This window comes from Onychostoma macrolepis, chromosome 20 (assembly GCF_012432095.1).
Source record: "Onychostoma macrolepis isolate SWU-2019 chromosome 20, ASM1243209v1, whole genome shotgun sequence".
NCBI lineage: Eukaryota > Metazoa > Chordata > Actinopteri > Cypriniformes > Cyprinidae > Onychostoma > Onychostoma macrolepis.
In genome coordinates, this window is record NC_081174.1 from 26,629,891 (window position 1) to 26,645,922 (window position 16,032).

The 16,032-nt window shown below is 34.7% G+C and overlaps 1 protein-coding gene across 3 annotated transcripts in view; it reads right to left on the minus strand.

Annotated features, from left to right (window-relative positions):
* runx2b (RUNX family transcription factor 2b) overlaps nt 1-16,032 on the minus strand; it is a 124,888-nt gene that overhangs the window by 11,442 nt on the left and 97,414 nt on the right. For all 3 annotated transcript variants that reach the window (XM_058756776.1, XM_058756775.1, XM_058756774.1), the window contains one exon: nt 13,386-13,490. In XM_058756776.1, coding sequence (XP_058612759.1) covers nt 13,386-13,490 — 105 coding nt within the window. The remainder of the gene's footprint in view (nt 1-13,385; nt 13,491-16,032) is intronic.

The following is a 16,032-nucleotide window of genomic DNA, read 5'->3' on the forward strand; positions in this document are numbered from 1 at the left end:
AATCAAATCGTTAAAGCACTTTAGAATGTCTAGAATATGAACTACTGTATGAATCAGTATTTAATGCCATTTATAATTATCTTAATATGTAAAGACAGCTAAAAGTAAGTCATAGGTGCTGCTAGACTCTATTTAGAGAAGGCATCTTTCATCTCAGCACCCCTAAAAATCTGTCAGCACCTTTACAAATCTGTGATTATGTGATTTCTATTAATGTACAGTGTCTGCAGTGAGTTATCACAGGTTATTTCACTCTTAATTCTTCACAAAAAGAAAAAGAAAAAAGAAGTACTTAGTAGTTTTGTCTTGTTTTCCATTAAAATGTTTTAAACATTCTTAAAGCAAGACATTTACTTAAAGGGGATAGCTCACCCAAAAATCAACATATATAATACTGTATGAATTTCTTTCTTTTGGTAAACACAAAAGAAGACCATTTGAATAACATGGGTTACCGAACAGTTTACGGTAGCCATTGAATTCTATGGTATGGAAAAAAAATACTATGGAAGTCAATGGCTACCGTCAACTTTTTGGTTACCAACATTCTTCAAAATATCTTCTTTTGTGTTCAGCAGAGGAAATTCATACTGGTTTGAAACTTTGAAACTTGAGGGTGAGTAAATGATGACAAAATTTTCATTTTTTGGTAACTGCCTTTAAGTGTCCTTAAAAAAAAATAAAGAAATCCTGAATTACTTAAATATCTTGAAATGTTTCATGCATAAAACAAAAATTTGTCAGTGGGGTAAGAAAAATAATCTTGTATTCCCTTTGAATTAACTATGTACTCCACTGACAGATATTTTTGTTGCTGTTGTTTATATATAAACTCATTTTCAGAAAACAAGGTTATCTTCATAAGACGTTAACTGATGGCCTGGAGTCATGTGGATTACTGTGATGTTTTTATCAGATGTTTAGACTCTGACGGCACCCATTCACTACAGAGGATCCATTGGTGAGCAAGTGATGTAATGCTAAATTTATCCAAATCTGTTCCCATGAAGAAACAAACTCATCTAAATCACAGATGGACTGAGAGTGAGCAAAGTTTCACAGAATTTTTTTTTTTTTTTTTTTTTACTATTCAATTAATATCTTAAGTCACTTTGCTTCTCAAGTAAAATCGTAATTTAAGAATGTTTAGATATTTGTACTGGAAAACAAGACAAAAATACTAAGCAAGAAAATCAAATTTTTCCAGCATATTTTACTGAAAGCTGTTTAAAAACATTCATTCATTATTTCCATTTGGTGCCCCAAATCGTTCAGAAATTACACACTTCATCTTTAATATCGTGCATGTCTTCTGTAGAAGCATGAGAAATTACACAGGCAAAATAATATAGTATTTCATCACAATGAAAACATTACAGCTAATGGAAAAATCATTAGCTTGCCTCCGAGTGTAACTTCGGGACACTGTAGCATTGCACTCTGCCTTTGAACTCGAGCAATGTGACATATGTAAAAGCTAAAAGCTAGCATAACTCAACCTCCTAGGAAGTGCAGCACTTGAGCAAACCATACCTTTTCACACAAAGCCAATTTATCTACTATAAAAAGCCAAACTATAATTTTTTGTGACAAGCTGAATCCAGACAGTGATACTAACATAAATCCTGCAGGGGAAATAAAACAAAGATGTGCTTTGTGCGACTTAATTTCACAGTGATTCATATGAAACATAATGTTCTGTGCTCAGCGAGACAGCGGACTCTGATCACCAGTAAATTTAGAGTCTTTAACGTGCATGTGTACTGATCCAGCCTCCCTAAAGACAGATTTGCAAGGGGTGATATTTACATTTTTCTGGGAGTGTTGAGAATCACTGGAGCAGAAGTTACAATAAGACCACATACAGGTAATAGGAACACCAGAGATGAATTTGCAAATCAATGGGAATTTTCAGCAAGAGTTCTGGAACGTTAAGTGGCTTGTTTTTGATTCTGTCTGTGAGGAATATGTAGCCACCTCAGTTTGGATAATGTATCCGGTTACATTTGCTCGCCCAAGAAGGATCTCTTGGGGGTGAGGGCAGCCAAGTGGTTAACAATCTGGGCTGCTAACACAAAGGTTTTAGGTTCAATCCCAACAGTGTGGATAAAATACAAAACCAGGAACGAGTGTTAGAAAGATCACAAGCACTTTTGTACTGTTGAGCTCGACGGGTTGCCTCAGGGCAGCTGTCGCTGGACCTTGGCTTTGAATGAAAACCTCTGATCAAACATAGTTAATAACTAAATAATGGTCTCTCCCACACTGTGACAATTATGATGTACACATATATCTTTTCTGTGTGCTTTTGAAAAAAACATTGGCTGGAGCTGTGGCCTAGTGGTTTTGTGTCTGATTTGCAATATTTCTTGCATTTGATTCTTTCACTTCTTCCCTGTCTACTCTCTATTTTCTATAATAAAAACTAGGGAAAACACTAAAGAAATTCAATTTGAGACATTATAGTTATGCATGATGGAAAGCTATGACAATTATGATAGATAATAAATAAATTCATACAGGTTTGGAACAACTTGAGAGAGAGTAAATAGCAACAATTTTCATTTTTGGGTGAACTGTCCTATTAGAAATCTTTTTTTTTCCCCCAGTGTGGCTTATTAGCATTTACTTACAGATTCATTAACTTACAGATAGCAAATTATATGTGTATTTAGTGGTTTTATTGTTGTTTTAACTTCATGATTAGTGGGTTGGACCACAGACATCCATGCCTATTTGTTTTATTTTTTATTTTTTGCATTCTTCAAAATTGAGAACTCACCCCTACTGAAATGCAGGCTTCATGACTTTAAGGGTCTTGAAATATCTTAGTGACAGAGAGTAAAGGAATGAGCACCGGGACATCATCTGTATGCGGAGAGGTATTTAAGAGAGCCAGGAAACCAGATGATATCACTGCTGGAGGGAAAGTCCCAAAAATTCCTGTCATCCCCCAGCCAGTGGAGTGAGATTTTTGATAGCTAGCACTTCCATGTCCAATCACAGAGCGGAAGCGCTAACACATTCATTCCAGATGTTTAAATGGCCCTGTGGGATGTGGCCCAGCCTCCAGCTGACACAGATCTTATCTCAGGTTGAGAATCACAGAGCAAAGAGAATTATAATGAAGTAATTCCTGTTTTCAGGCTTCCTTTGATGATGGGGTTAGTCTGTATGGCCACACCAACTGATCCAAAAACAATGGGGAAAAATTAACGAGTGTGAAATATATGATCTGAGGTTCCTTGGAATATTAGATGTACAGCATGAGAAGGTGTTTGTGCAAGGAAATCTAAACAAACACTAACGATCCAATAATGAATTCTGATAGAAATAGACACAGAAACTGGTGAATTCAAGCCACAGTCAGTGTCTATGCAACTGTAGCTTTATTTTATATGCAATATATATAATATACATACATATATATATATACACATACAGTCATGGCCAAAAATATCGGCACCCTTGGTAAATATGATCAAAGAAGGCTGTGAAAATGAATCGGCATTGTTAATCCTTTTGATCTTTTATTAAAAAAATTCACAAAAATCTAATAAGAATTTAAAATGGGGGGAAATTTCATTATGAAATAAATATTTTTTCTCTAATACACATTGGCCACAATTAACGGCTCCCGTTTATTCAATACTTTTTGAAACCTCCATTTGCCAGTTTAACAGCTCTAAATGTTCTCCTATAATGCCTGATGAGGTTAGAGAGCACCTGACAAGAGATCAGAGACCATTCCTTCATCCAGAATCACTCCAGACCCTTTAGATTCCCAGCTCCATGTTGGTGCTTCTTCTCTTCAGTTCACACCACTCATTTTCTATAGGGTTCAGGTCAGAGGACTGGAATGGCCAGCAGAAGCTTGGTTTTGTGCTCAGTGACCCATTTTTGTGTTGTTTTTGAGGTTTGTGTTTGGATTATTGTACGGTTGGAAGATCCAAACATGGCCCATTATAGGATTTCTAACAGTCAGTCACTTATTGATTTTTTATCTGTTGGTATTTGATAGAATCCATGATGCCGTGTGTCTAAACAAGATGTCCAGGACCTCCAGCAGAAATATAGGCCCACAACATCAACAATACAGCAGTATATTTCATTGTACACATGGGGTACTTTTTATCCCTGTGTTCACCAAACCCATCTTGAGTGTAAAAAGCTCATTTTTTAGTTTCATCTGACCATAGAAGCCAATCCCATTTGAAGTTCCAGTCGTGTCTGATAACTGAATATGCTGGAGTTTGTTTTTGGATGAGCGAGGAGAATTTTTCTTGAAACCCTCCCAAACATCATGCGGTGATGTAGGTGCTGTTTGACAATTTTTTTTAAGGTTTTCTGACCCCGAGACTATTTTCTGCAATTCTCCAGCTGTGGTCCTTGGAGAGTCTTTAGCCACTCAAACTCTCCTTCTCACCGTGCATTAGGACGATATAGACACACGTCCTCTTCCAGGCAGTTTCATAACATTTTATGTTGATTGGAAATTCTTAATTATTGCTGATGGTGGAAATGGGAATTTTCACTGCTCTAGCTCTTTTCTTAAAGCCACATCACTAATTTGTGAAGCTCAGTTATCTTTTGCTGCACATCAGAAATATATATATATATATATATATATATATATTTTTTTTTTTTCTCATTGTGATGGATGATTAAGGGAATTTGGGCTTTGTTTTCCTTCCTATTTATATTTCTGTGAGGAAGCCATGGCTGGATAATTTCATGTTCATAATTACCCCGGAGTGCTCAAAATTGTGAATATGAATGCGACTATACTTCAGAGATATTTTACTCATAAGAATTTCTGGGGTGCCAAAAATTGTGTCCAACGTGTATTTGAGAAAACATTTATTTCATAATGATATTTCCCCATTTTAAATTCTTATTACCCAATGGAAGGTTAGATTTTTGTGAATTTTTACATAAAAATCAAAAAGATTAACAATGCAGCCTTCTTTGATCATATTTACCAAGGGTGCCGATATTTTTGGCCATGACTGTATATATATATATATATATATATACATATATATATATGTATATATATATATATATATATATATATTAGTGTCAACGTTAACGCGTTAACGCATGCGATTAATAAAAATTTTTTAACACGTTAATATTTTTTTAACGCAGATTGATCGTTTGATAAGCTTTGACCCCAACTTCTTCCCGTCATCGCAGCGCGGAAGGTTATCTATCATTGTGTGATGAGGGTACAGCACCAGTGTTACCAGGGTAACGATAGCTGTTTTTCGGGCTACTTTTTTAATGTACGGCGGTCGCCCAAAGTGTATATAGATAAATAAAAATAAAAATAGATCCTTTTACTAATGTGTATTACACTTGTAATGTATACCTGGCAACTTAAGAACAGAGAGGCGGTTGTAACATCAAACAACGTGAGTTTCAGCCAGAGCATACATGTTAAGGCTTTTATACAGCAGAAATAAACTTAACAAAAGCAACTATAGATTACATAAGATAATAAACACATGATTACAATAGATATGTTCTGTATGTGATTTTCTTGAAATGAATATGTGCATCTGAAATGCTAATTTGTGCTAATTTGTGCAGGGATATAAAAGGCTATAAATAGCATATTTTAACAACAGTAAACGACCAAATTCCACACGTGATCGTAAAAGGAAGTTATTACAAACACTCGATGGTGGTTTGAAGTGAGTTCTGAGTAAAAGTGTACTATTAATCTCATAAATTGTCTTATGAAGCATGATGCTAATGTTAGCTCTAATGCAGCTGCAGAACAGGTCCAAATCTTCTTCATAATGCATTGTGCCATAATATTTCACGTAAAGTCGCAAGAAATGTTTTGTTGTATTTATTTAGAAATGCTTTTGATAATAGTTGGGTAAATGTATACTCTGATTGAAGCGATGTGGCTTGGTAAACGTTTTATTGCCAGTATAAAGACTGATAATGGCTGAATAAAAGCAAAAGAATAATGATAAAAGAATAATAAGGATTATGTCTCATACCTGACGGAAGTGTGAAAGGTTCTGTTTCTTTAAACTAGTTTGTCATGCATTTCTTTATTTCAACACATTTACAGGCTAGTATTTTAAATTTGTGATTAATCATGATTAATCACAGTCCATGACTGTGATAAAAGCGATTACATTTTTTAATCGATTGGCAACACTAATATAATATATATATATATATATATATATATATATATATATATGAATAGTGGCATCAATAATATTATTGCATTTTTATTTAAATGTGTTTCGTGTTGACAAGAAATGAATGCACGTTCTACGTTTTAGCACAATATCGAAGGGTAAATTAATGATGTTTATGTCATTAAGTAAAATTCATAGTTCCAAATGATAGATTTATGCTTTAAACCAAACAAACAAAAAAGACCATTTGACTATATATTTTTATTGTGGATAAAATTTAAATTAAAAAAAATTTCATTTCATTTCATTTGTTTGCATTTAAAATTAGTAATTTCAAAGAACTGTTTTCTATTTTTATATCTTTTTAAAAATGTAATTAATTCCTATGATAGCAAAGCTGAATTTTCAGCAGCCATCTTTAGTGTCACATGATCCTTCAGAAATCAATTGAAGTATATTAAACTAGAAAACAACTTTTAATTGTAATAATATTTCACAATATTAATGTCTTTGATCAAATAAATGCAGCTTTATTGAACATAAAAGACTTCTTTCAAAAACATAAAAAAAAATCTTAATTATTCCAAACTTTTGAAGGGTAATAAAAAAAATGTAAAAGCAGTATCATAACAAAAATACAGCAAGTAATCAAAGTTGTGAAACTAATATTGTATTTTAGATTTTTGAACAGATTTTTAAAACCTTTGCTGTGGAATTGCTTTTCTCTCATTAAAAAGTGCTTTCCGTGTCAACTGCAGTATTTCAATAGAAAACGCATTTGAGAGAAGGCTAATATAACCCAAAATATCTTCACTATCTGTCTCCAACAATGATGGTGTTTCACCTCAAACAAACATTGGTATATGACATAACTACCTCTGGGTGAGGCTACTGTAAATATTCACAAAAACATCTGCTGAATGTCATCCTAACATCTGACAGGGAATATTTTAGAGACTTCTTACAGATCTTTCACATCGAATAGACGTCCAGGCGACGCACATACGGCAGCCCGGAAATTATGGAAATTCATCACCGGCCGTCATCAACATGGTTTTTGAGAAAGTCAACGGAAGAACGGAATAAACTGGAAAAGAAAATCAGAGAAAAAGAGAGAGGGGGAAGGAGAAAAAGGAAAGTGGGAGGAAAAAGCCAGGCTGTTGTGGAGCACTGCCAGGTGTCTGTGTGGTCTTTACATTTCAGCATTTAGGAGGCAAGCCAAGCGGAGAAGGGGTACAGAGACACACACACACACACCAACGCAAAAGGCCCTCGGCCCTTTTCAAACCGCAGGCACACTTCTTCATCACCTCCATGCGGATATGAAAGCAATACGACTCGAAACCGGGCGCCATCAGTATTTCTCGACTTCTAATGATGCAGCACCGATGTACGCAGCAACTATCCAAACCAGACGCAAACACACACAGCCTGAGCCCGCGACCTCGGTGGTTGGCACCTTCACACGCAGCCTGAACGGATCGAGCCTGTGGTTCTGGTTTTCTCTCCTTCTCCTCTCTTGTTTTGGTTGGTTTTATGTGAGCAGTTCCCATTGTAAACTTAACTCGCCCCAAAGTGACGCCTCTGCAAAGCGAAACCCACTTTTTTATTTCATTCATTGTAAGCTTAAACAATGTCTATCAGTCTTGTGTGGTCTGTTTTGAAAGGAGCGCCGCACGACGCGCCAAAGCTGCCATTTTTTTTACTGTAATATCAGCCGCTGTTATTGCTAAGGCTAAATTATTATCCCCTTTCAACTTGTTGATGTGTGAGATTGTCAAAACAATGAGACTCATGTGTCAGATTTGGGATTTTAACTTCAAGCAAATCTGCTTGAAAGGGGATTTCGAGCAGATTTACTTGCGGTCTCTGCGACTTCTATCGGTCGTGCCGGTCGACTGCTGTGATTGAGCTGCAGAGAGACAAAGATGCATAGAGTGCTTCCTAAAGGTGTTACGCAGAGTGACAGTCTAACACTGAATCCATAATTACACAGGGCCCCCGGTGCAGGTATGTTAGTTTAACCAACCCCACCCCGACTATTAGATCAAATGACGCTTAATGAGTGCTATTAGGAGTTAGTGTGTACACAAAGACTCGGACACACACACACACCAGCAGCAAACCACAAGCAGGCATCTCGTGTTAACATTGGACAGGCATACAACCAAAAAAAATCAACATGCATGTCATATTATATGGCAACAAATAATTTAATTCACTTTCTTACCACTGACACTACACTGTTGGAATTAATAATGCACAGTTTAAAGTAACCAATAAAATGCTAGTTTTAAGTCACATGACATGAGCCCTTTTTTTCGTCATCTGTATGAGGAAGACAAATGCTGAAGTGCTCCTGATATTGTGCTATTTCTGTACATTTTTAAGTCAATGAAATGTTATTCAAAGATCATAAAAAAGCATCAAAGTATAAAACATGGAATTTTTATGAATAGTGGCCTCAAGAATATTATTACATTTTAATTTTTTTATTTTTTTACATTTAAATGTTTCATGTTTTTATGAGAAATTAATATGTTCTATGTTTTGGCATGATATTAAAGGGTAAATTATTGATATTTATGTAATTAAATTGAATCCATAGTTCCAAATGTATAAATATTATCAGTTGATGAAACAGAAATTACTTTAATTATGGGATATATTAATACTTTAAAACAATCAAACCAAAAACCAAATGACCATTTGCCTATATATTTTATTGTGGATAAAATAAAATATAAAAATGTATGAATATATATATACTACTATTTAACAGTTTAGGGTGAGTAAGATTTTTATTTATTTATTCATTTTTGAAGAATTTTCTTCAGTTTTTCAAATTGTGATAATATTTCACAGTATTACTGTTTTTATTGTATTTCTGATCAAATAGATTCAGCCTTGGTGAGCATAAGAGACTTCTTTCAAAAATGCCCAAAATCTTACCACCCCAAATTTTTAAACAGTAGCCCATTTATACATTTTATTTTTAGTAATGCAGTTATTTTATGAAAAAAAGGAAAGAAATGAAAGACAAAGGTGTCTAGCAAATTAATAAATGCAGAAACATCCATCTTGCATCTTAAAAACAGTACAGTTCTTTGTGGTTGTAAGTCTCAAAAATAAAAAATACAGCACTGTTTGTCAGCTTACAGAAAGGCAGCCATTTAGCACCAAGTAGCTATGACATATCCATGACTTTCATTCTTGCAGTAACCTTTAAAATAACAAAACCTCTTTCCATAATTCAATTCAAATGTTAAGACAGCAGTCCTGCACTGTTATGATACAACTTCAATAAAAAACAGGTGTGTGGACTTGCTGAGCACTTCTGGCTACCAGAACGACCCACGTGTGAGCCAATCAAGAAGAAACTCACTGAGAGACGTCTGTCACAGTCAAAGACTCAACGCTCTCGTTGTCTAGCGCTTTCACAGTTCATATGGCACCCATCAAGATCTATTAAATACACAAACACATTAATACACTTCCTGTACTGGATATCAGCCTCAGAATGAGACCTGTGTGGTGAACAAGGAAAAACATGACCCAAATGAACATGACAGCGACCCGTATTGGACATAATGAGGATATTTTGACTGAAATACTCATAATTTTATGTACAAAAACATGTTACAGTTATTTCTATGATTCTCAAAATATATAAACGCATAGAGATGTTCCATCAGGTGTTTGGCTGACAGCACACTGTAGGCATTGTCTGAATGTGCGAGACGGGCCTCTTCCCTAATTACTTGCTCATTAACAACAATTTGAGGTTTAATGAGGCAGAATTGTAAATGAGGCGTTCTTCGATAAAATCAGGGTGAAAAAATGTGAAATTATTAAGAGGGCACATGTGATTAGTCCCATAACGATCAGTGTCAGCGAAAGCTTGGACATCTGCACGTGCTCAGAGCGCAGGTGACGTTTGACAAAGTTCATTTATTTTTGGATTCATTTATTTCTCCCTTGTCTCTGCTTAATTGATGCCATGCTCTGAGACTTGTTTAACTGTCGTGAGTGTTCAGAATGAATGTTACTGTAATTTGAATTGTAGCTATACTATCATATTACCTATTATATTTGAGGAGAGAAAGCACAACATTTCATTTCACAGCTACATTGTTCTCATGTGATGTCACTATGCTGGTCACATGACCCCATCATGTTGCATGGTCAATTCAGGCAAGTGGCGTCCAGTTACCAGTTATGTTAACAATTGTGGCTGGAAATTAAGGTCAAGTTCAGTGGACTGCATTATGGGACACAATATTTCACACAGTATTTACTTTTCTGGTAAATGTAGTAGGTATTCATAAAGTTATTCTATGGTTAATTAAAGTGAACATTAACAGAAATAAAATGAAATACAAAAACCTCAAACTTGTTTTATTTACACTAGCTGTCAAGGCATCAATTCTCATTTTTTTAACTAAGTACTACAATAACACTAGGAAATATATAGATATACTTAAAAAACTAATAAAACTAAAAAATTACAAAAACGCAACAAAATTATTACAATTTAACACAATTTAAAATGAAAATGGAAAATATAAAAATAAAAACATTAAAAATATTACCAACTATAGTAGTAATAGTGTACTTATGTATATTGCAGCAACAGTAATAGTAGGTTGTATGTTAGTATGTAATTTCAGTATACATACTGAATACTGAATACTGAATCCCACAATGCAATGCACTTGAACTTTCCAGTGTGATGAATGAACTGGAAGTGACATCAACAACAATTTTTAAAGAGACATTTTTACACAAAACTGGATTAAAAATAACAATATTTTATGAACAAATCAATTCAACTTGAAGTCAAAATAAATGTATTTATTTCGTCAGTGCACAATTAATTCATGTAATTCGTGCAATATTAATAAAAAAATTATTCTTGTGTCAATATGATTTAAATAATGCTTAAATATTAAATTATTTATAATATAAAATGTTTAAACATTTTTAAAGAAAATAACAAAAATTGCCTATTTAATATAGTGCATATTAAAATATTTTTAATGATAACTGGACATCGCTAAATTTACCTTCAACAAAATGAGGTCATGTGATGGTAATACAACACAGTGTTTGAAACATTTTAATTGCAAACTGAATACAGTTTCTTCTTTTAAAAAATAGTAAGCATTAGTACGCCAATACACAGTCAATATTATGCAATCTATGCAGTAAACAAAAAAGATGTGGCATTCTTAATTGCAATCTGACAACGTATTAAAAGCAGAAGAATATTTAAGACACAGCCGAGACAGGAGCTTTACAATATCAAATCAGCAGTACAAGAAAGCCCCCCATAAAAGACCCCCGGTACGCCGACCCTTTCATCTGTTCCTACGCACAATAACACAGCCTGCAAGCCTTTCAAAACTTCACTTATAGATAAGGCAGGAATAGAGGAAGTCTTCAACATCAAAGACGAGGCCTGTAGTTGCTAGAGGCCATTGTAATACAATGAAGAATCAAGACCATATACAGCCGTTGTGTCTAAGTGCCTCTAAATACTAGTACCATATGTGCTCATTGAGAATAGTCTGAAAGTCAGAGAGAGAAAAAGAGAGGCAGAAATGTTGTTAGGGATGTGATAGGCTTGATTTCTACGCCAAGACGAAAGTATATATTTTTTCATAATAAAGTAAAACAGCTGCTCGCCAGACCAGTTGGCACTGAGAGATGTAGTAGATTTTTTTTGCTCTTTTATAAGTGCCATTAAAACAAGCTGATGCAAGCACAATGTTACCGTTGTAGAACCTCTGTGCAGACACTAACCTAACGCCCAGACAGACAGCTTGTAAAGATAACACTGACAGACCAGCCGGCTACCATGAAACATCCTGGAAAAGTGTCAATTCTCTATAGTCAACTTGAAGTCAAAATGAACTCTATTTATTTTGTCAGCGCACATTCATGGTGTTGTGCACAATTCAAAGCAGGATTTTGTTTTTGCAGTGGGCCACTCCTAAATTATGGAATTTTATGTTCAAAATATATAATTATAATTATATACATAATATAAAAATGAAAAAAGTACAATTGAATAAGATACTGTATATAAAATATTTTTGAAAAATGTCAAATAAATTACCATTATTATTATAAAATATTAATTATTGACATATCACATATTTAATTGACATATTACGGAAAAGTATCAATGAATAAAACACTATATAAAATATTTTGAAAAATTGATTTACAATTTATCTTATACTACTACAATTTTTTATACAACTACTATTACTTACGTATTTCATTGAACTATTAATAATAATATAAAATGTTTAATCTATAATACTGTATTTAAAGAACCATCAAAATGACACGCGCTGATGAATCATTCATATTAAATCTAAAATATGGTCAGTTTTGATTCATGTTGACTTTAAAACTTTGTTTATCAAGACAAAACTATATGTATCTTTAACTAAAGGACACAAGTCACATGAGCAAAGTCAGAACAGATTGATTACGGTTTCCCAAACCTTACAAATTTTTAATTTTTAATGTTGCCTTCTAAGTCACATCACAGTAATGGCTCTCGACTCATTTTACACAGGACACGATAACCTGCAGTGAGTCAGACTAACGATTCAGTGAGGAAGTGAGTTGTCTGAATGATTCAATCTGATGACTCCAGCGTTTGATTAGGAATCATTCAGCGAATGGTTCAACTGATTCATTAAGAAGAAAATAAACCAGTGATTGGTTCATGAATTGGAGAGCACATGCTACATGAAGTTTTTCCCCTCTCGTCACATACAAGTTTACAACTTTCCAAAAATATTCAATGATTCCACTGAATATCCCATTTCACTCAAAAATTATAGTATATATATCCAATGAATTCCGCATTAGTCATGGAAGGGATTGTGGAACTTTCATCCATATTTTTAAATATAAAACTGAAAAATTATAATTCTGTAAGGTAACAGCAATCCCGAAACCTCCAATCTGTTCAAAGTCATCAATCTGCCTACCCAGAGAGAATTACTTCGGGCAATGATTTCACGACATCAGATTGAGGCCCAAATCAAACAATAAATAAATCAATCACTAGCACATGCACCGAACGACCGCAAGCCTTTGATGAGGTGCGATTGCGGCCCAACAGAGAGGTGAACGTGATGACAGGCCTCATGGATGTGGTTAGTCACAGCAGTATGTAATATAAGGTGTACTCACTCCTGGGCTCCCGCGGTCCGTCCACCGTGACCTTAATGGCTCTGTGGTAAGTGGCCACTTGCGGTGGGTTTGTGAATACTGTAATCGTCAGGGTGAAGCTCTTCCCTGTGCAAACACAGAAACATTTAAGGGCTTTACTCACTGTCAAAGCAAAACTGAGCACTTTGAGCTAATAATTCAGTGGACATTTCAATATTAGCGATAATGATTTCAGCAACATACTTTTTTGTACTAGTTTTTTGTTTAATTTTAATCTTCTCAGAATGAAGATCAGTAGGCTGCTGGGAAATTGTGCAATGCTACACTGTGGGGCATCAGCAATCTAGACAGCTCACTTCCCTAAACACCGTTTCCAGACAATTTGTGCTCTCTGGTGGTTTAACACAGGGGAACAAGGGATTAACATGACGCTCCAATGGTTCCTACTCATGAATGCCCCTGGTTTGCTGGAGACAGGAAGTAGTGGGTGGAATACTTTGGCAATGCTGAGAAACAGCTGGCAAGACGTGTGGAATCTCAGCACCACACAGCAGCACAGATCTGCTGACACTGATTTTATAAGACTTGGGATCATAAAATATAATTAAATAAGACCAAATGGCTCTCATAATGTAAAAATAATTTGCACATACTGGTAATACAATATATAGAATGTCATTGTGACCTGGAATCTTTTGAAAATCAAAGAAACCTCAAGTGTCAAAAATAATGAAGCTTTATGAATCAAAGAACTAAAAGATTCCCGTTGCCGTTTCATTTTTTTTTTTTTTATGGAGTGTACAAGCTTTAAACAACATTTTTAAACTAAATGTAAAGGTGAAGTGTGTAAACCTTTATAAGTTCAAATATTTTCCCCCATGCAGACACATCCAATATCACATACTCCGCGAGTAGGTGTAATTAAAGTAATTCAAATATATATGTGTGTGAAAATTGTTTCAAAGTAATATTTTTACATCAGATGTGCACTTCAGAAACTTGTCGGAAGTAGTAAGACACCTGTGTACTTTTCGCTACTCTTTTATGAATACTACGGATGTGCGCTAGAACTAATTTCATTGAGGTTTAAATGGACATTTTGTAACTGATTAGAAACCCTCAGAAGACAGTCAAGAACATTGTGTGTATATGTGATCCATCTGAAAAACTTAAACAATGAATCAAACAGTCAAACAATTGCAGATACCTTATTATCCGAACTGTTCTTATTTTCCATCAAACAGTTATAATTTACAGAACAAAAGCGGCAGACGGGATGAATGAAAATGCAAACTTCTCTCATACAGTAGGGGGCACTTTTGGACAAAAAGAAATACAGTGGTTACCATGTTACCCCAACGCTACACAAATAAAGACTATTTTATTAGGCATTTTATGGCTATAACATGAAAAAATGTAAATGAAAACTTTCTGAAGAAAGTCAGTTCCCCTTCATTCCTAATGTTTACCCTTTTTAAAATGGTAAATACACTCCCACACCTTGCTCTTCTTCCTAGCGGATATTTCTCTGAGCCTGCGGCGAGTGACATGAAGAAAATGCAGGAATGCAAGGCCTGAGGTGAAATTAAATAAATTTGTTTTCTGATCCAGATATCCACTTTTCAAAACGTAACATTAAAATGACTCAATTTTAACTGGTCGAATAATATTTCCAATTTGAACTAGCAGCACCATTTAATCGACAAGTTGACTAGTCTCGCACATCCCTAATGAATACTGTGAATTCAGACATACTATTTTCAGATACTGTTTTTTGCCCTTCAAAATAGTAAGGAAGTATCTGATTTCGAATGCAGCCTGTGACTCTCAATTTGGCTCAACCAATGGTGTGAGCTTGGAGGCGTGGCCATCTGTTTGACTGACCAATTGCAGAGAGGTAAAGTGTTTAGAAAGTATCATTACTTTTACAATTTTGTGCAGTGATTCTAAAAGCACAAAATTTAGCACTTCAAGTTTAAAAAAGAATAATAATCTGAACAATATGCAAAATTATATAATACACTAAAGACTGTTACGCAGACAGCTAAGTCTCCGTCAATGGTTTGAGAAACCTTAGTACAGAACGCACCGAGACCTGTAATTTAATGAGTGCATTCTTACCGGCAATGTGGTGATGTGGTTTCACAACGGTGTTGGCTCGTAACTGATATAGCTCAGTACACAGACTGACTATAATTATTCTAAGAATGTCATGTGTCCCTGTGTGACCGCGTGCCTCTGCTACCAAATCTCCCTGGAGGATTTCGCCACATGACATTGTGCAAGTGTAGATAGACACAAAATGATTAAGCTTAATAGAAAAACGCACGATGTGATAATACAGTCTGTAATAGGGTAACCCTGTGTAAACACACATAAACTGGCACGAAGTGTGTTGTTAGTTGCACTAGCAGTTAAAATTTTGGGCATGCTTGAAGGAAATTGTTTTACAGGATAAAAAAAAAAAAAAAAAATTATGTAAAACCGATGCTAAAATATTTTAAAATCATTTTTTAGGTAAATATGAATTATTTCTACACATCAGTTGTGTACCATAGCATGAATTCAATTAAATTGGGACGCATTTTAATTAAGAAAATGATTAAATAAATTTGGAATGGCTGAGACTAGATAGTGACTGAAAAGCATCAACTAGGGTCCAGCATCC